General features: G+C 59.8%; 1 protein-coding gene across 5 annotated transcripts in view; it reads left to right on the forward strand.

Annotated features, from left to right (window-relative positions):
* Positions 1–12,554: 12,554 nt before the first annotated feature.
* The window catches only part of SLC9A3 (solute carrier family 9 member A3), a 38,181-nt gene continuing 25,560 nt past the window's right edge, over positions 12,555–25,175 (forward strand). For 4 of the 5 annotated variants that reach the window (XM_079144525.1, XM_079144526.1, XM_079144528.1 and 1 more), the window contains exon 1: positions 12,555–12,929. In XM_079144525.1, coding sequence (XP_079000651.1) covers positions 12,707–12,929 — 223 coding nt within the window. In that variant the 5' untranslated portion in view covers positions 12,555–12,706. Of the gene's footprint in view, positions 12,930–13,924; positions 14,124–25,175 lie in introns of all 5 variants that reach the window. The other variant, XM_079144529.1, reaches the window with a different exon arrangement.

Consider the following 25,175-nt stretch of genomic DNA (forward strand, 5'->3'; position numbering starts at 1 on the left):
GGGTTCCCAGGGTATCAGGTGAAGCCCAGGTGGGACGCCGCAGTGAGCGCCGGCGCTGTTATTTTTCTGTGTGTAAAATACCCAGTCTCTAAACAGGGAAATCAGCAGAACAATGAGCACATTCAATGCAGAGAAGCGCGAAAGAGTCCACAGGGCTGCATCAGTCCACTGTGCTGCCGCACAGTGGTCTGGGTGCCGCCTGGACAGGGGACCTGCCTCCTCGGAGGCTTGGAGCCTGCTTCTCCAGCCAGGGCTGTGGCGAGCTCGCCAGCCCCAGGTCAGCACTCGGGCCCCGTCCACACCAGAACCAGTTACTGTGACAGACGCCCAGGCATTTCGAGACCAGGGAAGGGAAGGCTGGCTAGGAATGGCGCACCAGCCTGCATCCAGCGCCGTGAGGAGGCCGCTCTGCCGGGGAGGGGAGCAGACCTGCGCCTCATCCAAGGAAAACACCCTGTTTTCATGAGCCCAAACAACGGAAGCATGAGATTGATTTTTGAAAATATTATTCCTGAAATCTAAACTGGCCGCCCGTGTTCCTGGCCGCCAGCTGTGGGGCCTTCAGGTCTGGCCACCTGCGTCCCCCAGGGCTTGGCTACAGCTGCTGGTGAAATGCATCTGGACTGGCACATGGTCTTCTACCCCAGACCACAGACGTGGCTGCCTCGCCCAGGTGGGCTGCTGGGGCGGGGAGTGGCCACCACGCCCTCCCAGGGCCACTAAAGGTGACTCAGACGCAGCGGCACCCTAATCCAGCCTCAGTATTACATCCATAAACTCTGCTCCCGTTTCTGGGAAGAAATCAGGGTTTATGTCCAGCACGACCACGTCTGCTTTATAGCCCAATTGACCTCAGCCCAACCAGGGCTGGCCCAGGACAGCCTGTACCCACCTGGGGTGAGCACACAGGTGGCCAGGCTCTCCTGTGAGGTCTCGGTGGGCTGGGCCGGGGAGGGGCTCCAGAGCTACCTCCATGATGGAGTAGATGGGCCAGAGCAGGGGGCGGGGCACAGCCAGCCTTGGGACGCCCCCTTTAGCCTCCACACCCACCATGAACCCAACACCCAGCTGCGGAGAGAAGGTGGCCAAGGGCCTGCCCAGCCGCTCCTGGGGATGAGGGGCTCAGAGTCCCTCCCTTCCCTCCCTTGAGTGGAACCCGCCCATGGAAGCCCCGCCCCTCAGGGCCCACAGCACAGGACGAGGCATAGGCCAGCACAGGGCAGAGAGGGGCAAGACCCCTGTCTTCCAGCTCTGATGGGTCAGGGGACAGAGCAAGGAGCCACACAGGCCATTCACAACCAAGGTCCTCCTGTCCTCCCTGTGTCCCTGAACATGAGGCAGGGTCAGCTTCTTGTCCAACGGCTTTGACGGAGAAGGCTGAAGGGGCCTCGTGTGCAGAACGCTGCGTCCTGCCCTCCGAGTGCCCGCAGCCTGGTGTGAGCGACATTCTGCTCTGAAAGGCTAATGAGTACGGAAGAGAGCTGAGCCCTCCGCCTCGGCCTGAATTCCCTCCTCGGAGGCAGCGTTCCTCTCTAGGGAATTTTCCACTGCCAGGTAAGCAGCCGCTGCCCCGGTGGCCACCCAGTGTCCTGTGCTTTGGCTCACAGCTCCTTTTCCTTCCTGGTGACCAGAGCCCTAGGTGGGGCTGGTCCTGGTGATCCAGGGAGATCAGGGACCCAGCTGCCCCAACCACAAGGCCTGAGGTCTGCCAGGGGCCTTTGATCTGCAGCCCTGTGCAGGGGCCTCAGGGGTTGGATAGGGTCACAAATTCCCTACCAGGGCCCCCAGAGTGGCCTGTGGCCAGTCTCTCTCCCCACCCCAACTTCCCTGAGCTTTGTGGTGACAGGAGGTGCCCTCCCCTCCCTGCAGACCTGTTCTGGAAGCGGAGTAGAGGTCCCCTGTGTGTGCAGTGGAGGGGCTGCAGCTGGTGCCGTCCGCCTTGGGCAGCCTGCCTGAGCTGCCATGGAGGCAGTGGGGGCCAACACACTACCTGGCCCTTCAGCAACCCTGGCCAGGCCTGGAGGGAAATGTTCATAGCCCCCACCAGCTGGACCAAGGGAACTTCGTCCCCTGGCAAGTATCTCCAGCAACTGGGGGTTGTGCCTAGACCTGTCCCAGTTCTCCAGGAGTGTGCAGAGGGTGAAGCACAAAGCCATCCAGGAGGATGCAGGCTTCGCCCACACAGAGGCACAGACCAGGGACCACGTTGTCAGATCTCGCAGCACACCAGGGAGCTCGGGACTTATTCCTGTGCACAAAGCTGTCAATCTCTGGGGAAACCTCCCTGCATTCTTTCTGAGAAGAAGCACTATCAGGACTGATATGTGAACAAAGCCTTCCCACCCCCAGGAGCAGGGGCTCCTCCCAGCCAGGTCTCCCTGCTCGCCCGGAGCCACACCTCCTAAATCCTCTAGCACACACACCTCAGGCCGCAGACAAAACCCAGCACCCTCCTCTGTGGCCCAGTGTCCCAGTCTTCAAGGCCTGAGGTCGTTGATCTCTACCGGAGGTGGGGCCACAGCTGGAATGGCTGTGCAGCCCAGGGGACCTGGCCTGGGTCCAGCATCCTGGACGTTCGTCACAAGGAAGCTCCTATGCAAAAACCGTGTGTCCAAGAGGTCCAGGGCACAGAGGACGGGCTGGCACTGCTCACCGTGGCCATTTCCCCAGTCTCCAGCACACCTTGGTGCACAGCATGAGGATGCAGATCAGGGCCTCCCGGTCTCCTGGGGACCTCCTACATGGGTGCGCCACAGTCACATGGGGACACTGAGTCTGAGGATGTAAGCAGATCCCACCCAGGGAAACAGGGACCTGGGCCAAGTTAACCCCAGTGCTTACATCTCCCCATATCAGGCTTCCTTCAAAGGTACTGAGCCTGCTTTAGCCCTTCTGAATAAAAATGGAAGCCTTAGGAAGGGGAGGATGGAAAGGTCTGTACTTTCCAACAGAGGGACGGCGGTACCAACATGGTGGCTGAGCCCACAGTTGAGCAGTGGCTGAGCAGTGGCTGAGCTGTGGCTGAGCTGTGGCTGAGCTGTGGCTGAGCAGTGGCTGAGCTGGGGACTGATCTGTGGCTGAGCTGTGGCTGAGCAGTGGCTGAGCAGTGGCTGAGTTGTGGCTGAGCTGGGGACTGATCTGTGGCTGAGCAGTGGCTGAGTTGTGGCTGAGCTGGGGACTGATCTGTGGCTGAGCAGTGGCTGAGCAGTGGCTGAGCAGTGGTTGAGCAGTGGCTGAGCAGTGGCTGAGCAGTGGCTGAGCTGTGGCTGAGCTGTGTCTAAGCAGTGGCTGAGCAGTGGCTGAGCAGTGGCTAAACTGTGGCTGAGCAGTGGCTGAGCTGTGGCTGAGCTGTGGCTGAGCTGTGGCTGAGCTGAGGCTGAGCAGTGGCTGAGCTGGGGACTGATTTGTGGCTGAGCAGTGGCTGAGCTGTGGCTGAGCAGTGGCTGAGCAGTGGCTGAGCAGTGGCTGAGCAGTGGCTAAACTGTGGCTGAGCAGTGGCTGAGCAGTGGCTGAGCTGTGGCTGACCTGTGGCTGAGCTGAGGCTGAGCAGTGGCTGAGCTGGGGACTGATTTGTGGCTGAGCAGTGGCTGAGCTGTGGCTGAGCAGTGGCTGAGCAGTGGCTGAGCAGTGGCTGAGCTGTGGCTGAGCAGTGGCTGAGTTGTGGCTGAGCTGGGGACTGATCTGTGGCTGAGCAGTGGCTGAGCAGTGGCTGAGCTGGGGACTGATCTGTGGCTGAGCAGTGGCTGAGCAGTGGCTGAGCAGTGGTTGAGCAGTGGCTGAGCAGTGGCTGAGCAGTGGCTGAGCAGTGGCTGAGCTGTGGCTGAGCTGTGTCTAAGCAGTGGCTGAGCAGTGGCTAAACTGTGGCTGAGCAGTGGCTGAGCAGTGGCTGAGCTGTGGCTGAGCTGTGGCTGAGCTGAGGCTGAGCAGTGGCTGAGCTGGGGACTGATTTGTGGCTGAGCAGTGGCTGAGCTGTGGCTGAGCAGTGGCTGAGCAGTGGCTGAGCTGTGGCTGAGCAGTGGCTGAGTTGTGGCTGAGCTGGGGACTGATCTGTGGCTGAGCAGTGGCTGAGCAGTGGCTGAGCAGTGGTTGAGCAGTGGCTGAGCAGTGGCTGAGCAGTGGCTGAGCTGTGGCTGAGCTGTGTCTAAGCAGTGGCTGAGCTGTGGCTAAGCTGCGGCTGAGCTGAGGCTGAGCAGTGGCTGAGCTGGGGACTGATTTGTGGCTGAGCTGTGGCTGAGCAGTGGCTGAGCTGTGGCTGAGCTGTGGCTGAGCTGTGTCTAAGCAGTGGCTGAGCAGTGGCTGAGCTGTGGCTGAGCTGTGGCTGAGCTGTGTCTAAGCAGTGGCTGAGCAGTGGCTGAGCTGTGGCTGAGCAGTTGCTGAGTTTTGGCTGAGCTGGGGACTGATCTGTGGCTGAGCAGTGGCTGAGCAGTGGCTGAGCAGTGGATGAGCAGTGGCTGAGCAGTGGCTGAGCTGTGCCTGAGCTGTGGCTGAGCAGTGGCTGAGCTGTGGCTGACCAGTGGCTGAGCAGTGGCTGAGCTGTGGCTGAGCTGTGGCTCAGCAGTGGCTGATCTGTGGCTGAGCAGTGGCTGAGCTGTGGCTGAGCAGTGGCTGAGCAGTGGTTGAGCAGTGGCTGAGCAGTGGCTGAGCTGTGGCTGAGCAGTGGCTGAGCTGTGACTGAGCAGTGGTTGAGCAGTGGCTGAGCAGTGGCTGAGCTGTGGCTGAGCTGTGGCTGAGCAGTGGCTGAGCTGTGGCTGAGCAGTGGCTGAGTTGTGGGCTGAGCAGTGGTTGAAATGTCGTTGTGGTGGGGGATGAGGCCTCTTCCTCATTTTATCTGGGGACTAGGCTCAGAGAGGCTGGTGTTCCTGTGAACCCACCCCCAGACACTGGGTGTTCTGCTCCTCTGCCTCTGTTCCCAGAACCCCACTTGTCTGGGAGTATCTCTAGGGTCTGACGACCGTGGGTGGGCTCGGGCCTCAGTCAATGCATAACCTGGATCTGATACAGAGGGCTGCTGTTATGTCTTGTTGGTGGAGAGTGTGCCCTCCCAGGTGCAGGGCAGAAGGCTCAGGCAAGCCATGCCTGCCACTGGCCAGGTCCCCTGGAGCCCCTGGGGGCCTGGGGCACTAGAGGAATCAGGGGATATCTGGTGATCACCCAAGTGTGAGGCCGCAGGGACACCTACTGCTGCCAGGCTCCGTGTGGGCAACAATTGGAACGCGGCAGGGCAGAGGGGCCATGGGATGGCAGGAGCATGGGGCATGTGGGGGGCAGGAGCAGTACCAGCCCCACCAGCTGCCTCTCCCTCCATGTGACCTCGGACGCTCCTCACCAAGAGCCACTTCCCCTGCACTGATTGTGGACCCCAGAGGCCCACGTGAGCCTCTGCCACACACGAGACCTCACAGTCCAGGCAAATATTTGCTCAAGGGAAGTGAATTATAACAAGAATGCTGAGGGAAAACAACTGGTTGGAAAGGTGGAGGGAACAGTCAAGGACATCACCGAGCGAGCCCGAGGCCCTCCGAGCCAGCGTGAGAGCAGAACCCAGCACTGCCCTGGGCTGGGGACACCGTGCGTGACAAGGAAGACAAGCCCCTACTGCTTCTATGGAGAGGGAGAGGCCAGCTTCGGGGTCCAGAGCTTGAGGGCTATGGTTTGCCGTTTGTACACCATTAGTTTAGAATGATTAATATAAGATAAAGATTGTCAGACTCAATAAGAAACAAAATTATAGTTAAGTAGAAGATACAAATAGGTGGAAAATTAAAAGCTGTAAGATGATGCACTTACATTAACCCTAAGATAGCTGGTGTGGGAATAAAGGCAAGAAATGGGAGAGGAACGGGAACGTTCTGTGATGGCAGGGGCCAGGACAGCCAGAACATACATGGACGCCTTGCATCAGTACGCACTACTAAGCCAAAAGCGTAGACAGCAGAATCCAGGACTCCAGAGATGGACAAAGCCTCCGCCACAGACCTCAGCAGGATACAGGTGGGACCACACCGTCGGCCAGCTTGGCCAAATGAGTCTGTGCAGAGCCCCACGTCCCAGGACAGCAGGATGCACACTCTCACCAAGGTGTGTGGCAGATTCACCAAGATAGACCAGGTTCTTAGCCACCAGTAAATCATTAAAACTCAAAAGGACTGAAACCTCACAAGCTGTGCTCTCTGGTCACGGTAGAATTCTATTAGATCTCAGTAACAGGAAGACGATAGGAAAATCTCCAGATATTTGGAAATGAAGCAATGATAAAGTAAAGTAACACTTCTCTGTAACCTATATGTCAAAGAGAAATCACAGTAGAAATCAGAAAACATTTTGAGCTGAATAAGGAAAATATAGCACAAAAAATTTCCCAGATGCACAAAACTGATCACCAAAGGGAAATCTACAGCTTACTGGGCAAGTTGCATGTTTAAGGAGAAATGCTGAAAATTAGTGACTCATAAAAGAACACCAAATAAAGGTGAAGAAAGTAGAGAAATAATAATGAAGTCTGTGAAACAGGAAATGGAAATAATGTGGAGGAAATCCATGTTAGGTAACAGGAAATCCAAACACCAAACCTGGTTCTGTGAAAAGATGAATAAAGCTGATAAACCTCCAACAATGCTGGTCATTAAAGAGAAAACAGCCCAAGGTCCCTGGAGTAAAGAGGGAGACATCATCGCAGGGTCTCACAGACACTGAAGGTACTGGAAGAATGTTCTCGCACATCTTTTGCAACATTCTTTTCTGGGTATATCATATTTTTGATGTGTAAATTATATTTTCAAATGAACTTTCATTTTCTAAAAAGATAACAAACAAAATGCAATTGACTTTGGAATGTTGGTTTTGTAGCCAGAACCTTGCTTCTAAAACAGTGGTACCCTGCTTCGTGACAGGGACACTTTCTCAGGCAGTTCTGTCCCTGTGGGAACATCACAGAACTCTCTCGTACCAGCACAATGGTAGGAGGTCGCTGTCAGAACCCAGTCCACAGATGACGTCGTTAAGCCACACAAGGCTGTGGCTTGTAAGTCTTTTGAGTGCTGCAGGTATTTATTTATTCATTTATTTATTTATGGCGGGATGGGGAGTTTCACCCAGGAGCACTTTACCACTAAGCTACATCCCCAGCATATATTTTTAAAGATTTTTAGTTGTAGATGGACACAATACCTTTATTTTGTTTACTTATGTGGTTGCTGGGGGTTGAACCCAGTGCCTCATGCATGTGAGGCAAGAGCCACAACCCCAGCCCTCCCCAGCATATTTTTTAAAATTTTGTTTTGAGACAGGATCTCGCTGAGTTGCCCAACTGGACCTTGCAATTCTCCTGGTTCAGCCTCCCACATCTCTGGGGTTTCAGGGGGACGCATAACAAGCTGTATATTTATTTTACAGTGGGGGTTGGGCCGGAGCCCAAGGTTCCCCCCCAGCAAGGCAAGGACTCTGCCACTGAGCTGCGCCCCCAGCAGGGGATTATTTCTGCTAACAATATGGTCCTGTCTCACACTAGTGCTCCTCTCTGTCTTGGTGTGCTGGCTGGGAGTTGGGGCTCCCTCTGCACAGCATGGACAGCAGGCACCAAGGAGACCCCTGCTCTCAGTGGGAAACCTTCCTACGGTCACCGTAGTACTTACCAGGTTACTGGAACCTGCCTTGTTCTAAGCCTGCTAGCTGTCTCCCCTCCATCTGTCATGATGAACCTTCCTGTACATCCTGGCCTTCCTTCCTGGATCAGCTTGGTCAAGGGGAATTATCTCATCCTTCACAGGCCTTGTCCTTCCCCAATGCCGTTTGTCTTGGGGGCGGTTGGTGGGGCACCCTGCCACCCAAAATCAGTGGAGCACGGGGATCTGGTCGCTCTTAGGTCCCCTAGGCCGCAGGGCACTTACTACCTGGCAGGGACTCAGCCCAGGGGCTGTGGTCCGACCTCTGCGCTGGACTGTGCTGTGGCACGTCCACATCCTCGGGTCTGGGCAGGTCCGTGGAGCCTGGAGAGGACGCAGCAGATTGGGGCCCAGAGAGGGATCGCGGGATCGCAGCCCTGGCGCCGGAGGATGAGGCTCGAGGCAGATCCCTCCAGGAATCGGGCTCCAGAATGGAGCGGAGCGGCAGGCGGGAGGAGTCTCCTGCGCGGTGGCGGGGAGCTCAGTGGAGTCCCGGGGGTCACATCGCAGAGGGGGCCCTGGCGTCCCCAAGGGAGGGAGGGAGGACAGGCGCGGCCCCTCCTGGCAAGCGCCCGTGGCCAGCGGCGCGGCGCTAGGTTCGAGGCAGCGGTTGGGTCGCCCTGGACCGCCGCCCCGCCCCCGCCCCGGGGGCCGCCTCGCCCTTGACCCCAGCCCCCGCCCCTCCCTGGCCCCGGCCGCCCCACCGCCCCACCCGGACTCAGCCCCGCTCCCCCAGCCGCCTGGAGCGCCCCGGTGGTCGCCGCCCTGCTCCGCCCGACTCCTCTGGCAAGCCGACTGGCTGACCGCTGCCCGGCCGCCGCAAGGGGCTGGTCCGGCTCTGAGGCCCCAGCCCGCGCCGCCGATTCCTGCAACTCGGGGCCAAATCGCGCGCCCGGCGGTGGCGCCCACTGACCGTGGGCGAGGTGGAACCGCCGAGGGCCGCTGTGGGCAACAGGACCCCCGACGCACGAGGGTGCCGCCGAGCCAGAGCCCAGCCTCCCAGCCCCGGGCCTGCGCGGGCTCACGCGACCCGGTCCCAAGCGTGCTGAGAGGCGGCCGGAGCTGCCTGCGGGGCCTGTTTCTGAGAAATGCAGCTGCAGCCCAGTCCGCAAGCAAGAAACGTGGATCCGCCGCGTCGGGACGGGCTGTGGGGAGGGCGGCTGGGGCCTGAGGTTGGGCGGAATGGTGCCCAAATGCTCCCGGGAACAGGAGGGAGCACCGTCACAGCTGCCCAGTGCGACAACATCCGAGCTCCCCTCCCCAAGAAGGACTGGCCTGTGACCTCTGCAGGTTTGAAGGTGAACTTTAGGGGGTCCTGTGACCTCTGCAGGTTAGAAGGTGAACTTTAGGGGTGAATGCATGGCCTTAAGCGTGTTAAAGGCGTGTTAGAAATGCACGTTAGTCTCTGCATTGTTAACAAAAGCTTAACTAGGTTCCAATCCATTTGCCTCTTTATTCACAAGACATTTTTCACAAACCATAAATGAAATTCAATCAGAAATCAATGTGAGGGACTAGATTTTCCCAAGTGATTTCGAAGCTCCATGCTTGGCAGTTAGGTGGATGGCAGTTTTAGGACTGGGTATTGTTTCAACATTTCACTTCTTGCATGGACAAGGCCCTCCACCTGTGTGCAGGCTAGCCACAGGAGCTGGTGTGCAGGGTGGAGGAGTGGGCAGCCGTTAGACCCAGCCCGGTGCTCCTGGGCTCTGGGGGCCACTGTGTGTACAGCCTGCCCATCTGGACACAGCCTACTAAATCATGGCCTGGGTTATTGAACAAGAGCTGTGGGGCTGAGCCCCGCCCATGGTCTCAGTCCAGGGAGTGAGTGAACACCCACACACCCACTAGGCTGGCCTCTGCCTGCGAGGCAGCTGTCCTCACTGCCTCACCCTTCGTAGGCACTGGGGCACGGGCAGCACGTGGTGGGGGGCTCCCAGCAACAGGTTCATCCCAGGTGACCCAAAACCCTGCCAAGAAGCCACACCACCTCAGGGGTGGGAGCAGGGGCTTGCTGTCTCCTCACCCTCTACCAAAGCGTCCCTTCCCATCGTCTCAGGTGGACTGCCTGCACCGTGGGCAGCACTCCGACCCGTGGCCAGGGACACTGTCAGTGTTCACTCGAATTCTCACATCGACACAGTAACACCCTGCTCTGCTGCCCTTTGAACTGCCTTGGGGCTCACAGGAGCCAAGCTGCAGCTCTTAGGTCAGGCAGGGTTGGGTGAACCCCCAGGGCATGGCGACCAGAGGGCTACTGGGCATCACGGCACATGCTGTTCTGGTGGGAATTTGGCCTTCTTATGGACTGCAAGGGCAGCAAGAGGACGCCCCTCCTCCAGGCTTCACCCAGGAGCCACGAAGGAGGGGTAGGCATGCTGTCTGAGCTGGAGCTATGCCTGCTCTCGCCCAGTGGGTCTTTCTCAGACAGGTGTGAGATAGGGCTGGAAACAAGGAGGTATGGAGTGGACAGGAGCAACTCCTGCACCCCTATGGCCAGTCATGTGCTGTGGTGGCCCAGAGCTGCCTGCCAGATCCTGCCACACACAGCGCCCAGCCGCCCAGCCAAACTGCCCAGTTGAGCAGAATGTGAATCTGCACTCTGCTACATAGGCCACCTCCCTTCAGCAGGAAATGGGGAAACTGACTCAGTGCTGTCCTCCTCCGGCCTCTTGGGAGATGCTAGAAGACACCACCTGCCCTCTGTCTACCTGTCACGGGAGATTAAGTATGAGGCGTGAGAGTTAAGTAGTTTCTCCGTGCTGGTTTATTCACTGCACACAGTCGCACACTTACTCGATCTGACTCTAGTCTTAGCCTGACTCTCGTCTCACACCAGCCTCCCAGCACTCACCATGTGACGTGCCTTAAGGCCGGCTTTGCAGGGAGTCCATCTGACAGGGGTGGAGGGGTGTGGAGGATCCACCGCAGTGGGAGGCAGAGGCTACAGATGTCTCCTCCGGCTCTTTTCTCGGCTCGACTGGGGTCTCAGCTCTGATGTCCTCAGCTCTCTGACATCCAGTCTGACTGTCAACTCTCCACCATCTGATCTCCTGCTCTCTGGTCAGTCTTATAGTTCTTCTGAGGGTCTGTCGTAGCTCAGTAAGCTGGATGGCACTGGGTGTATTCGGTGTGGTTGCTCTAAGCTGCCTGATTGGTCACAACTCTTTTTGGGTCACACCATTAGTTTTTCATACGAATACATCATTCGAGTTGCACATCACACATAACACTCTTCATAACACTCATAGTATTCCATATAGTAAAGTATATCACACATAACACTATCCATCGTCCCTCCGCCATCTGTGCACTGACATTTCAGGAGTACTGCTACACAGGCACTGTTCATGCTCGGGTCAGAGCTGAGCAGCTGAAGCCCCCAGTCATTGGGCAGGCATTCCTCAGAGCAGGTGGCCCGTCAACTGGCAATCCAGCAGATGGCCTGTCAAGAGGAGGCTGAGCCAATGAGGAGAGCCGCTGGGAGAGGAGGGAGTGTCTCCTCACAGCTGTGGAACCTCGGGACCTGAAAGGTGAGCACGTGGAGCACATGGAGGAGCCTTCTAGGCAGGGGGCCCAGAGAAGGGGCAGTGCCTACCTAGGCTGCTAGGGGGCACCAGTGAGGGGCTAGGGACAGACAGGGCACTGGATCTGGGGAGATACTAGGGTATTTCCTCTGAGTTGGAGGAGTCCAGCAGGGGACCAGATGGGTCAGGTGAAGTGGCCTCCAGGACTTGGCTGTGGGGTGCTTGGTGTGTTAGGCAGGTCTGCATCAATGTGGCAGGGTTCCTACGCCACCAGTATAGAGGAGAAGGGAGTTTCAGAGGCCCTAGTCCATGACTGGTGGGCCTGCGGTGAGGCAGAAATGCATGATGGAAGAACAAGGCAGAGCAAAATGACTCACTTCTTGGGGGCCGGAAGCAGAGGGAGAGGGGCTTTGGACAAGACACAGATCCCAAGGACATGTCCCCAAGGGCCCACTCCCTTCAAGAGGTCCTACCTCTGCAGTCCCCACCGCCTCCCAACACGACGTCACCTATGAATCCGTCCGTGGAGGTTAGAGCCTTCATGACCCCATCTCTTCCCCAAGGCCCCTCCTCTGAACACTTCTGCATTGGAAACCAAGTTTTCAACACATCGGCCTCTGGTGGTCGCTTTATATCCAGTTTATAGCACTTGGGGACACTTGGGGACACTTGGGGAGGGAGAGTTCTGCCAGGCTCTGGGAGCTTGAGGTGGCCAGGAGTGCACTCCTGGACTGCAGTGCTGTCCTCAGAGAGTCAAGGGCAGATAAAGAGGCTCATGCCCTCTGGGCTTTCAGGCCAGGGGCAGCCTTGGAAGACCCGGCAAAGGGACATCCAGGTCAGCCTCAGAGGGTCGGGAAGGGGACCCTAGGTCCTGACAAGTTGGTCAACCCTATTGTGGAGCTGCGGTTGATGTCCCAGAGGGAGACCCACGGCCGGGGTCCTCTTCATTAGGAGTCTCTGCTACCCGGGCCTTGCATATCTGGAGTAGGTTCGGTAGGGCCGAGCCACTGCAGCCCAGAGCCCAGCGGTCACCGCAGAAGGGCGCCCTAGCCCTCAGAACTGCGGGTCCCACCCACCGGGAGCTGCCGGTAGGGAGGGAGGCGGCCGCCTGGGCCGCGGCTGGGTCCATCCTTGGCGGCACCACCTCGCGGACCTCCTCCGCGCCGCGCCCTCCGGACGGGGGGTTCCAGCCGGCGGCGTTGGAGCGCCGGCACGGGGCGGGGGCCGGGCGGCAGAGGGGCGTGCACAGGCCGGGCGGGCGCGCGAGCCGAGCGCGCGACGCTCTGCTCTCACGTGTGCGCGGCGGGGGCGGGAAGGCCCCGCCCTGGGGCGGGAGGGGGCCGTGGGATTAAAGGCCACCCGGGCGGGCGGGACCGGGCTGCCGCCGGCACCCAGAGCACTCTGGGCTCTGCGCTGCCCGACAGGCGTCCCGTGGCCCCAGAGCCGCGCGTCCGAAGGAGCGCAGCAGGGACTTACCGCAATATGCGCATGGGGACCCGGCACTGAGAGGCGGCGGCGATGTGGCGAGGCGAGTCCCCAGGCCCCTCCTGGGGACCGCTGCTGGCGCTGGTGCTGGTGCTGACGCTGGGCGGACTTCCAAGAGTGGGGGGCTTCGAGGAAGAGCCAGGCGGCGCGCATGGCGCGAGCCAGGGATTCCAGGTAGTCACCTTCAAATGGCACCACGTCCAGGACCCCTACATCATCGCGCTCTGGATCCTCGTGGCCAGCTTAGCCAAAATTGGTAAGTGACCCGGGGCCTGATGGGTCGTGGGCCTCACCGCCTCGGCTCCCCCGCGCGCCCGGGGGGCCTTTGGAGGTCCCTCAGCGCCACGGGGACAGAGCCCAGCACTCCCTTCTCCTGCGCCTTCCCTCCCGGTCTCTGGGGAAGGGTGCACTCTGGAGGAGTCACCACCACAGTGGATCCCAGGAGCAAGGCTCCTGCCGAGACCCTGGCTGAGTTGCCGATGGTCCTGGCCCCAGCGGCCGGCACAGCCCTGGGGCCCTGCACTCCAGCTCCTGGTCTGGACGCAGGTCCCAGCTTGGCATCTGCCCAGGTCTGCTGTGAGCACCGGGGGCTGCTGGTCCTTGCAGTCCACCTGGAGTGATGTTTGTCTCCGCGGCAGAGCAGAAAAAGGACGGCCCTCAAAATGAGACCTAGTGAGATCCCATTTACAGGAGCAGTTTCCACAGGATTCCTGTTCTCTCATCTTCTCTTCTCTTAATTGGCCAGTGAGTCAGGAAAGGGGATCACAGGTAACTCCTGGACAAGGTGAGAGGAAGGTCAGCTTTCTTAGGAGCTGAGGAGGATCAAAGCTTTGGTGTCTTCCTGGAGGGAAGGATCTTCCCGGAGCCATGGTGGTCTGTGTGACCGTCTAGGTGGAGCCCCGGGGAACCGCAGGACCCGGTGGGTCCAAGAGAAGTAAGATCAGACTGCTGGTGCTTTATCCGGGGAGGCTTCCACTGGGGCTCTGGGGTGGGGAGGGCCGGGGAGCCCCCGCCTCCCCTCAGCAGGACAGGAAAGGGATGGGCTTGGGGAGGGCAGTTAGAAGACGGACTCAGAGGGCCTGGCGTGGGAAGCTTTGGTGAAGGTGTGACCCTCAGGGCTGCTGAGCTCTGTCCTGAGGTGCTGGTGGCCTTTTCATCTCTGCCGTGTCTCCTAAAAGCTCTTGTGGGACCTTCTGCCTCCTTGCTGGTTCTCAGGTGCCTCCTCTCTTCCATCCCTCTGGGTCTGTTCAGCTCCCCACCTCTGGCTGCCTGGTCCCCTTGCTCAGTCTGTCCCCTGGGCTCTTAAGTCAGGACTGTGGGTTGGCTGTGGACATTCAGCAATGCCAACTGCTTCCTAAGGTCATTGGTTCTGGAAGGACCAGCCTCATCCTGGGGTACCAGAACCCCTTCCTGAGGCTCCCGCTGATCCTGCCCAGACTGCAGCACCCAGGTGTGTGAGCGTGCACCTCCATGCCAGTGGGGTGCCCCCTGATCAGCCCTGGTGTACATTCAGAGCCTGGGCACCTGCCAGCTGGTCAGCTGTGCTCTGCTGTGGGAGGCCAGTGGGCGGGCACCTGAACCAGGGTTCTGCTGCCCTGAGTGTTATTCATCAGGAAGCACCCAGCCCTGCAGCTTTTCCAGTCACTGAGAAGGGTCCTGAGAGGGCGTCCATGTGGCATGAGGGTGGGGTGGCCAGCAGCTCTCTGAGAGGGCAGTGGGCCCTTTTGGGGATGTCTGCCAACTTGAAAAGGTCCACTAGTTAAGTCAGTCTGTACTTGAAGGGTAAGAGCCAGACATTGGTGGAGGTGTTGGGGGCAGTCCATGAAACAGGCAGGGACCTCTGAGGATGATGGAGCCCCCTTGGGAAGCCCTCTGCTCTGGACAGGGGCCAGGCCAGACTCCCCCACACGGCTGCCCATTCTACGTCCAGACTGTGCTGTGGATCCCACAGCAGAAGGAGCTGAACCCCCCAAATCTGGCCTCTCCTGCAACACTCACCCACCCACCCCCGGCTCAGGGAGTGTCTGAGCTGACCCTGCCCAGGTCCCAAAGGCCTCCTGGTAGTTCAGCATAGCCCTTGGTGACCCACGTCCCTGCACCCTGTGGGTGTTCCCCCTCATCCCCAGCTTCCCTCCCTCTGCTGGTGCCCCTGCTCAAGCCTGCAGATGGCAGCTCCTAGGCGCTCTCCCTGAGCCTCCCTCTGTGAGCCACGCCTTCTGCCCTGGGCCTGGGGCCCCCACCTCCAGCCAGGAGGGTCCCCCGAGTGCGGCTGCCTACCAAGCATCCCAGCACAGACATCTCCCCACACCTCAGACTCCACAGGCCCTGAAAAGCCCAACTCTACTCAGAACCAAAGCTCACATCAGCCCTGATATGACAGACGAGACAGGGTCACCGTGGGTCCCTCGGCCCTGGCGCAGACTGGCTCTGTTCCAGACTCCACCCAGCTCCGCCCCTGCAGTGTCCCTTCCCCAACAACCCATTGTCCACCCACAACCTGCATAAGAGAAAGAGCACCTAAGGATACCTAAGAGCACCTAGCCCTGGGAGCCACCTCCAGGGCAGGACACCCCCAGCCCCGCCTTTGTCTCCTCCCTCCCCATGGACTCTGGACTGGCTCAGATCCCTGCTGACCCCGACCTGCCCCCTCGGAATCCTCCCAGACCCCTCCCTGCACAGGTGACCTCGGATGCTCATCCTGGGAGACCCTCACCTCCCCCGTCCCTCCCCGCTGCCTCCCTCCATTGGCCCAGTACTGACACAGGGGCTCAGGGACTTGTACAAAGGAGGGCTGTTCTGAACTCTGGCAGCCCCCACCATGGCCCCAGAACAGAGTTCTTGCTGGTAGGCTCATGCCATTGTTTAAAGTGGCCCAGAGCATCTCAACCTGGAATCACGGGATAGAAGCCATCCTTGAGGGCTGGATTCGTGTTGGTTTCCATGAAATCGGGCATTTGCTGAGCTTCTTACACATCACGGTGTCCCTTAACTGGTGCCCAGCTGTGCAGTTAAGAGGCCAGCCTTCTTCCAGCCAGCAACACGTCTGGGGAGGTTGGCCAGGGCCTGGGACACAGGCAGTGTCTGATTCTGGCAGCGGGGGCTTGAGGAAGGCTGAGAACGGGGCCCCCAAGGCTGGGGAGCCTGTCCACAGTGCAGCTAGGCTGGGGGTCAGGATGTGCTGGGGTGGGGGTGGCAACAGGCCAGTTTCCCTGGGGCGTGAGAGACTCCTTCCTCTGGCCAGCCTAGACACCCACCATGGGCTCCCCATGGGGGTCCCCAGCCTGCTGCAGCTCAGCCCCTTGGCTCTGTCCCCATGACTTCCTGACCCTAGACCCTAATCCTCCCCTCCCTTCAGGCTCCTCTCTTTCTTCTTCAAACTTGTGTCTTCTCTCCTGGATCCTCCAGCCAGGCAGGGGATCTGGCAAGTGCTGGGTGAGCCCCAGGACCTGGCAGCCCTCCGCCTTGCAGGGGGTCATGAGCTCAGGGTCAGGGGCCAGTAGGGCAGGTGCACTCTTAGTGAGGGGTGAGAGGGAGCAAGGTGCTGGCAGCCCCCAACTCAGCTAGCCTGGCCTTCCTAGCCTTCATCCTCCGAGTCCACTGGCATCCCACATCCCTGCTGCCCAGGGATTCTGAGCTCAGCGCCTCCAGCCTTCCTGCTCCTCAGGATGCCTCTTCCAACTCCACGTGCTTTTGGCTGTACCAGGTCAGGCCAGCCAGGGGGGCAGGGATTGTGTGGCTCTGGCCGCCTTGTGCTGGCCACTGCCTGACCCAGCAGCTGCTTGCAGACCTGTGAATGCAGGGTCACACGTGGAGAGGCATCGAGGGAGGGGGTGGATGTGTGAGTGAGTGGGTAGCGGCAGAGGGGCAGGAGTGAGGCACGGTGGGGAGCAAACACTGCCTCCCGCAGACCCCTGCAAGCTGGGCCCGGAAGGGGCTCTCCAAGCACCTTTGCCAAATTCTTCCCCAAACTGCCACACAACCTCCTGCTGGCTGCACACCCAGCAGGCCACCACCTGCACAGGAGCAGCCACCTAATCTGCAGAGGGGTCACGGGGAGGGATGCATCCCAACCTCCGACTGGGAGCCATGCAGGCTCACCCTGGGAAGGCCAGGTCTCCGGTAAGCTGTGACGCTGCAGGAGCTGTGATCGGCAGCCCCGGATCTACGCCTGCTTGTTTCTGCCTCTGGAATAGAAGGGACCATACAGCCCGGCTCCAGGAGGCAGGCACACCTGACTCCGAACCTGACTCCGTGCTGCGACAGAGTGAATCAGGGCCCCAGGCAGCAACACCGCGCCTAGCAGTGGTGTTTGGGGCTTGAACGGTGGGGTTTGTGCTGTGGATGAAGCCAGCTGTTTCCACCGCCACAGGTCTGGCCTGAAACTGGCACCCAGTGAGCCCTCACTGAGGAAGCGCTGAGCATCCCTCCCATGTGCCTATGCTGCTGAGGCAGCAGCCGACGACTAGATGGGGACTGTCTTGGGAGGGCTTTCCTGCAGGGGTCAGCAAGATGCGTGCCTGGACACCCCGCCCCGGGGCAGGAGGCACCAAGTGCTGTGCTGAGGAATGCCGGTGGACCCTTCACCCTGGAGACAGGGAGGTGTTTCTGGGGCCAGAGACAGTGAGAGGGCTGGAGGCAGCCTGTGCAGATGCGGCAAAGGAGCAGGTGGGCAGAGGGACTGAGACAGGAGGGACCGGCAAGGCGGCCCACCTGCATCCTGCGGACAGGGGACCCCCGGTCCTTAGGTGGCTCTGCGGGCTATGTGATGGCATGGGGGTGGGCCGTGGAGCGGGAACTCCAGGGAGAGACTGGCCGCAGTCACCCAGGAGCAGGGACTGGCCCAGGGGCTCATGAGTGGGCACAAACCAGAAAACCAGATTCTGTGTCCTGGGAGAGGGGCGGGAGAAGCCCTGCATCCCAGCCAGGCCCAGGGAGCTGCTGTTTCTGGTTCAGTGGGGCAGCCTCTCTGAGGGCACAGCACCGGCCAGGAAGGAGGGTCAGTGAGGACAGCAGCCAGTGAGGACAGCAGACAGGAGGGGCAGGTCAGAGAGGGGGGCAGGCATGGAACACCCGGCTCTGGGCACCCGCCACCCTAGCTGTGGTGAGTGCTGTGGTGGGCATCCGCTGTCCTGTGAGGCACCTGGCCTGGGCTGAGGTGGCCTGAGCTCAGCAGCCCTGGCCTTTCCTTGGGGCCAGCTATGCTGTCACTGAGGGTCATTCACCCAGCTGTAGGGGAGAGCCACATGCTGGGGCAGGGGGTAGGCTGAGGATTCAGAGTGGCCAGCGGTGCACAGCGGTACCCCACTGTAGGAGAACGCTGTGAGGGTCCTCAGAAGAGGGGTGGGCAGGGCAGAGGGGCCGGGGAGGACGGCCAGGAGGACCCAGGAAGGGGGGCAGGTGGCAGATGCATTCAGGGAGCAATGGAGTGGGGCCTCTGGGGCTGCAGTGCTGGGTGGCCAGCGCCCTCGGTGGGACTTCAGTGCCGGCTGAAGAAGGGAGTGGACTTTGCCTCCAGGGCAGGTGAGCCAAGTCAGCCCCAGGGCCCCCGAGAAAGCTCTGCTTCAGGGAAGGACGTGGGCTGGGAGGCGGCCGGGCTCTGCCAGGAGGGGTCCTGAGCACTCCGTTGGAGCCAGCCCAGCCTCTGGACGCCGCTGGGGCAGGGACAGAACAGTGCCCCTCTGAGGACCCAGGGGAGGCAGCAGGAGGTGGGGATGGCAGAGTGGGATCTCCCCTTCTGGCAAATCAGGAACCTGCTGGATTCACCACCCGCGGAGCCCAGGTACCAAAGTCCAAGCGGTTTTGAGTTCTCAGCTGGGAGAGTTTCTCGAGGCAGAACAGGACATCGGAAGGGCCTGGTTTCTGGAGCCGTGGAAAGAAAATGTGAACCGTCACCCGCTCCTGGGAACATCTGTCCTGAGATGTCACCGGGTGCTTGGTGGGGTGGATGCAGGGTCTGCAGCTGCACCCTTGCACTGTGGGCCCTGGGGTGCCAGGTCGCAGCCCAGCCTCCACCTGCTCCTCAGGGCCGCTGGCCACACGGCGATGGGCCCCTGTCTGAGAGGCACTGCAGTGAGTGTACCCACTCCTGTGACGGGAGGGGCTCCATGGGCAGGACCAGGCAGCAGCTTTGCATGGCCGCACCAGGCGACCTGGTGGAGGTGGGGAGGGGCCAGGCTGGTGCTGGGCATGGCTGGAGCCTGTGAGCCAAAGCCCAGAGCCCAGGAGCCTGGGAGGAGGTCTGTGCACCTGAGTGTTCTGCTCCTGTCCTCCTCTGGCCTTGGGGCTGCGTGTATGCAGCGGAGCTGGGTCTCACTGGAGCCAAGGGGCACCTGGGGACACCCAGTTTTGTGGGGCCCTCCTGACCCACAAAGCTCTGCCCGGAGCTCACGTCTCACCGGCACCCCCAGGCGGGGGTCCAGGCCCTCCCTGCTGTCTGTCTGGGCAGGCAGTGTCAGGCCGAGTCCTGCTCTTCTGGTTCTGTCGCAAGGGAGACCTCCCAGATACCGACGCCCTCTTCCTCTTGTTACGCTCCAGCGTAAGGTGTGACCGCACTGATTCCAGTGGCATCTGAGGCCCTGTCAGTGCCCTGGGACCACAGCAGACAGCTGTCCTGGCCTGAAGCCCTGGGCCTCAGAGGCTGCTCGCCTGGTGAACAGTGGCAGGAACATCAAGCCTTCACAACCCCCACTCCCAGGCCTTAGGCCTGATCCAGTGTCCCTGGCCTGCTATCACAGCCCACCTGCCCCCCAGAGGTGGCTTCTGTGACCACTGTTTAGTTAGAACAGCAGTAAACTTCATTTTTCAGTAAAGTTTCAGACTGACAGAATGATGGCTCAGAGGGCAGAGTCCCCTGCCTGCCAGCCTCCCAGGCCAGGCCTGTCCTTGATGCAAGGATGGGCACTGGGTGGGGCCCTGTGTGCATGTCATTAACCTGGACAGGCGCAAGGCCAGGTGCCCTGCGCAGGACCAGTCTGCGCCCAGGGGATGCCCTCGCCTGCCCTCTCCTCAGCCTCCCTCAGCCCCCGGCCTCCACTGTCTGCTGCCGCCTAGCTTGGCCTGCTCAGAGTGTCACGGAGCTGGCGTCACCAGGTGCAGCCCTTGGGGAGGTTCCTTCCAGGCAGTGATGTGCACGGCAGGGTCCTCGTGCCTCCATGTGGCTTGATGGCGCCTGCTTCTCCATGCTGCGATCTCCCCACCGTGGGGACCCACGTGGCCTGTGTGTCCGCTGCCCATCACAGGTGTCGGTTGCTCGCCAGTCTTGGCAGCTGTGAGTGCAGCTGCCACAAGCCTCCCTGTGCAGGGTTTGCACGGGCATGTTCTCAGCAACCTGGCTCCCGGGTGGGAGGTGCTGAGTTTCCTAAGAAGCAGACCGTCCTGCAGAGAGGTGGCATCGCGGGCCCAGCCGCGTCTCACCAGTGCTCGGTGTCCTGTGCTATGGTCACTTCGATGGCTGCGTGGTGCAGCCTGGTTTCAACGCGCAGGTCCCGCTGACCCAAGGGGTGGAGCGCCTTGCCCTCCGTGTGCCTTTGGTGAGCTGTTTGTCTTGGTATCACCCTCTTCTGACAGAGCCATCTGTTTTCTCACTGAGTTCTCATAGTTCTTTGTGTAGTTTTGATCTAAACTCTATACAAATGTATTTTCCCCCATTCTGCGGTGGTTTTTCATTCTCTCTCTCTCTTTTTATTTTTATTTTTAGTGCTGGGATTGAACCCAGGGTCACTTACCACTGAACCACATTCCAGCCCTTTCTGTGTTTTAAATTTGAGATAGGGTCTGGCTTTGCTGCCTGAGGCAGCCTTGAGTTTGTGACCTTGCTGCCTTAGCCTCCCACTTTGCTGTGATCACAGGTGTGGACACCACACACTATGTCTTTTCGTTCCCTTAATAGCGATTTTGGTAGAGCAAAACTTAGTAGTTTAATGAAGTTCAAGTTGTTGTTTTATTCTTTTTATGGATCAAGATTTGGTATTATGAATGAAAATTAACCCACAGTCATCTAGATTCTCCTCCATCTGTCCTCTAGAAGCTTTGTGGTGTTATGTGCAGTCCTGGTCCTTGCTGAGTGGTGCTGTGGGAGGGGCAAGGCGTCCTGGGTAGCTGTGAACACGCAGGCACGTGGCATCTGGCTGTTCAGTGCCATTTACTGAAACAACTCCTGTTTTCTGTAGAGTCTCCCTGGCTCCTGTGTAAGGTCAGTGAGCTGCCAGGGTGCAGCCTGTGCCTGGGCTCCCTACTCTGTCCTGTGGACCTGCCTGTATGGACTCTGGCCAGCACTCGGCCTGACTGCAGTGCTATGCTCCTCCTGCAGCGTCCTTTGCGATTCACAGCCTCTCACCTCTCCATACAGGTCCAGAATCAGTTGTTGGCATCATGAAAACAACTTGCTGGGGTTGGGTGGGGATGCACTGAGTCAATACCTGCAAGTTGTGGGTCACGAGCTTAGTGTGGAATCTCATATCCATGAACATGGGCTACCTCTGCATCTGTGTTGTTCTTCATTTTGCTTCATTGGAGGCTTGTACTTTTCTTTGGATCGGTGTTGTGCATATTTTGTTAGGTTTTGTTTTGTTGTGCGTGTGCACATGTGCTGAGGTATGTGTTTTAAGTTCAGATCCTGCAGCTCCCTGCACGTGTGTAGGAACGCCATTGACTTTGTGTGTTGGCCTTAGCTTCTGCAACCAGCTGCAATCACTCACTAGTCCTGAAGTCTTGCAATCTGTACATGGGCATCCTGTCGGCCCTGAGCGGGCCCTCCTGCCTCTGCCCTGAAGGCCAGGGTGATCTTAGCGCTCCCTGTGTTCCAGGCTTCTGCTGATGCATGCTGGATAATTAAGATAGGGCCAGGATCCTACACGTACCCCGAGTGAGCAAATGGCCCTTCATTTTGAGGCTAGAGGGAGTCTTTGAGCTTGTGAGACCAGAGGGTGGCAGCTGCAGACAGGAAGGGGCCCTGGCCAGGAAAGACACAGGAAGACTGAGGACTGCAGGTGACAGGGCATAGGTACAGGACAGGGGGAGCCATGGTCTCGGAGCACCTGGTGCCAAGAGGAGCTGTACCTGCTGCAGATGAGGCCTCCCCCCACCAGATCTGTACCTTCCTCACCCCTCACCGTGTGCCTCCTGGGTGCCACGGGACTGCTGAAGCGTGACTCCCAGAAACGAGCTTGGAGCCTCTGACAGGGCTTTTCCTGGGCTGCCCAAGGATGGGGCCCTCTGTGAATGCCCGTGGATGCCCGCAGGGGCACCTCCCTGCCCGGTGGGAGCAACTCTGCTATAGCGTCCTTCCTCTTCAGGTTGTTGTGTCACTGATGGAGCCTTGGCTGGCTCAGGATTTGGAAGAGGGCAGTCCCACCACACCCTCCCTAGTCCCTGCTCCCTGAGGTGGCCAGGAAAAGCTCGTTGAGAGAGTGTGACTCTCTCCTGTCCCTCTGGCAGGTGAGTCCAGGAAAGCCCCTTGCTGTCCAGGCCCCGCTTGTGCCTCAGGACCCAGCACTCCCCACTGGCCTCCAGAGCTGCGGGCTGCTGGGCCGGCTGCAGGGCTCCCCGTGCGGCTTGCCTCTGCTTGCTCAGTGCCTCCCTCCCAGGTGCTGTCCAGGTAGCTCTGCCACACGCGGCAGCTGGTAGTTTCTCTTGTTCTTTTCGAGACTTGAGCACCCCTGCAGGGCCCACCTGGACCTGGGCCCCCCCCAGTGCTCCTGTGTTGGGGACCCCTCCCTGTGGAGAGCTTGGGAGGGCCGCTCATGGCCCCGCTTCCGGCAGCCCTGTGCTGTGCCGCTGGGACAGGGTGCAGGTGGGAGTGGCGTCCCTTCCCATGTGTGCGGGGCTCTCCTCCGGCTCACGTGCAGAGTGCTCGTCGCAGCCGTGCTGTGGGCTCGGGCTGACTTCCTCACCTGGGCTGCCTCCAGAAGCACCTCTGGGCATGTCCCCCATGTGTCTCCCTGTCCAGCGCGAGCCCACGTGTCCTCTCCACTCAGGTTTCTCTTGTGCGTTTTTTCTTGATCTTTTCCCTTTATTTGCTGAGAGAACATCACGGCTCACCCCGTTGTGACCTTCAGCCTCTTGGGGCTTCCAGACCTGCCTCTCCTCCCAGTGGATGGCCCTGCGGCCTGAGGGTCTACTTCCTGCACCTCGCTCACAAGCACTGCGTGTGCTCATGACTGCCCGAGACCCCCAGGACAGACCCTGGGCTGGGCCGTGTGGATGAGGCATCCCGGGTCTGCAGCCCCTCTCTCCTGCCGGCTCAGGCAAAGCTGCAAATGAAGGAGCGAAGGCGCCTCCCTAGAACCGTCAGGCCGCGGGCCCTGCAGGATCTGATCTTCGTCTTCAAGCCAAGATAATCATCTTGGAGGAAACCAGGTCTGAAAGATAAGCTGCCTGCTGGCAGGTGGCCTGGCACGTCCTGGGAACAGAGCGCCCTCCCTGTGCAGGGACCGTGAGCCTCTGGCTCCACGGATGGGGGCTGTCTGTCCCTGGGTGTCGGCTTGCCCCAGGGAGCCCCAGAGGGAGGCATGGCCGAGCCATGGCCCTCCTGGCCTGGGAAGGGCTGGGCTTCAGCGGGCAATCCGTGCAGGGCTGCTCCCTGTGCCTCCGCCAGTGTCTCGAGACTGACCCTTGTGGACGGGCCTCTGGGTTCCTGGGCCACTGAATGGCACTTCCACCCAGAGGCCTTTGAACCCCTGCTCTGCTGGAGTCGATCATCCCAGCCGGCGCCCTGGCGCATGCCTATGATCCCAGCAGCTTGGGAGGTGAGGCAGGAGAACCCAAGTTCCAGGTCAACCCAGCAACCTAGCACGTGGCTGTCTCAAAAACCAACAGGGCTGGGGTGCTGCTCAGAGACAGAGTGCCCCGGCCCACTCCCCAGTCCTGAGGAAAAGCAGTGGTGCCTCCTTTCCTGTGTGCCCAGGAAGCGGCTGGTGGCAAAGTCCTGGCTTTGGGGACTGGCAGGGAGCGCCCGGATGGTGGTGGCCGCAGCCACGTGAGCAGTACAGACAACCCGCTGGCCTGTCGCCACAGTCTAGCTGCACAGAATCCTCAGACTAAAGGTCTTGTTGGAATTTTCATAGGAAGGTCCGAAGGTTGGCAAGATGGCACCTTGTAAGCTCCTGGGGCTGCCGAGCTTCTGTCGCACCCCCGCCCTGCAAAGCGAGTGTCTGCAGGCCTTGGCTTCAGTGTGTCTCTCCTGCTTCCACCTGGGTAGCACTGCAGGCCATGCTGCGGCCTCCTGGGGGCCATGCTCGCCCAGAGCCCCAAGCTCTGCAGAGGGTGTGGCTGGGGCTCAGCAGCTCTCTGGCTCTCTTCCTGCTTTGGCAGGGGACCCACAGGCAGGGCGATGCCATCAGAGGAGACCTCTGCTGCCCTGGGCATCACGACAGGGCCACAGGCCGGCTCCTGGCGTCAAGCCTCGGCAGGGCACCGTGCGGGGATCCAGGAGCGCAGCTTCCGTGACTGATCGAAGGCGTCAGGGCTTCTCGAGGGAGACAGAGGAAGAGGCGTGTGGCGGGGTCCTGAAAGAATCGGGTCGGGTGGGGCAGAGCGCTTTTCTGTGAACTCCCATGTCTGGGTCCTCCTGGGGTCTCCACTGATTGGTTTATGGGTTGGTCCTATTTTCCTTTGTCGTCTTGTGATTCTGGATTGCGTTCGGGATGTTGTGACTGTATTCTGTATGTCCCTCTGGAAAGGAAGGACTTTCGTGGTCGTGTTTTGTGGTGCTTGTTTTACCAGGTAACTGACCTGGGTGGACTGAGCCCTCAGTACTGACCCTCTGTGGCAGCGCTGCTAAAGCTGGGCTCTTCAGCTCCGTGGCCCACGTGGGAGCCACCTCACTCCTGTGTCCTTCACACAGGGAGTTTTGGGGCTCAGCTGGAGAAATGGAGTTCGGGGTTTCCCTCCCGGGCTCCTTCCTTCCTGGGATTCAGCCTGCCATTGTGGTGTTGCTGACGGAGGCTCCTGAGCTCCACCATCTGCACAGCCCTGAGGAAAAGAGCCGAGGGGAGCGGGGCATCCCCGGCTGCTTCGCCAGGCTGAGGCACCCTCAGCGCGGCCTCTCGTCGCCCCCGGCAGCCTGCTCACTTCTGGAGCCATGCTGTTGCCTGCCTGTGAGCTGGGACAGCAGGGGCCGACCCTTCGCCCGCCCACCAGGGAAATGCAACGCACACACCTTCTCCCAGGCTTTGTTAAGTCACAGAAAATGGTTAGAGCACAAGAAAGCAAACCTGCGTCCTGTGGACCTGGAGACCTCAGGAGCAGAGCAGCCGGAGGGAGGGCCCGGCGGGTGGGAGGCCCCGGCTCTGTGGGCCTTGTCATGGCCCACACGTTCTGTTAGTTTAACAAGCAGTTGCCACTTACTGCTCTTAATGCGTTATGTGCAACGTTAGTGACTGTTTCCGTCAGCTATTTCACTGCCGTGACTGACTGATCTGACCAGCACAATTATAGAGGAGGAGAGGTTTATTTGAGGGCTCAGAGTTTCAGAGGTCTTAGTCCATAGAAGGCCGGCTCCACT

This window comes from Sciurus vulgaris (genome assembly GCF_902686455.1).
Source record: "Sciurus vulgaris genome assembly, chromosome: 6".
Classification (NCBI taxonomy): domain Eukaryota; kingdom Metazoa; phylum Chordata; class Mammalia; order Rodentia; family Sciuridae; genus Sciurus; species Sciurus vulgaris.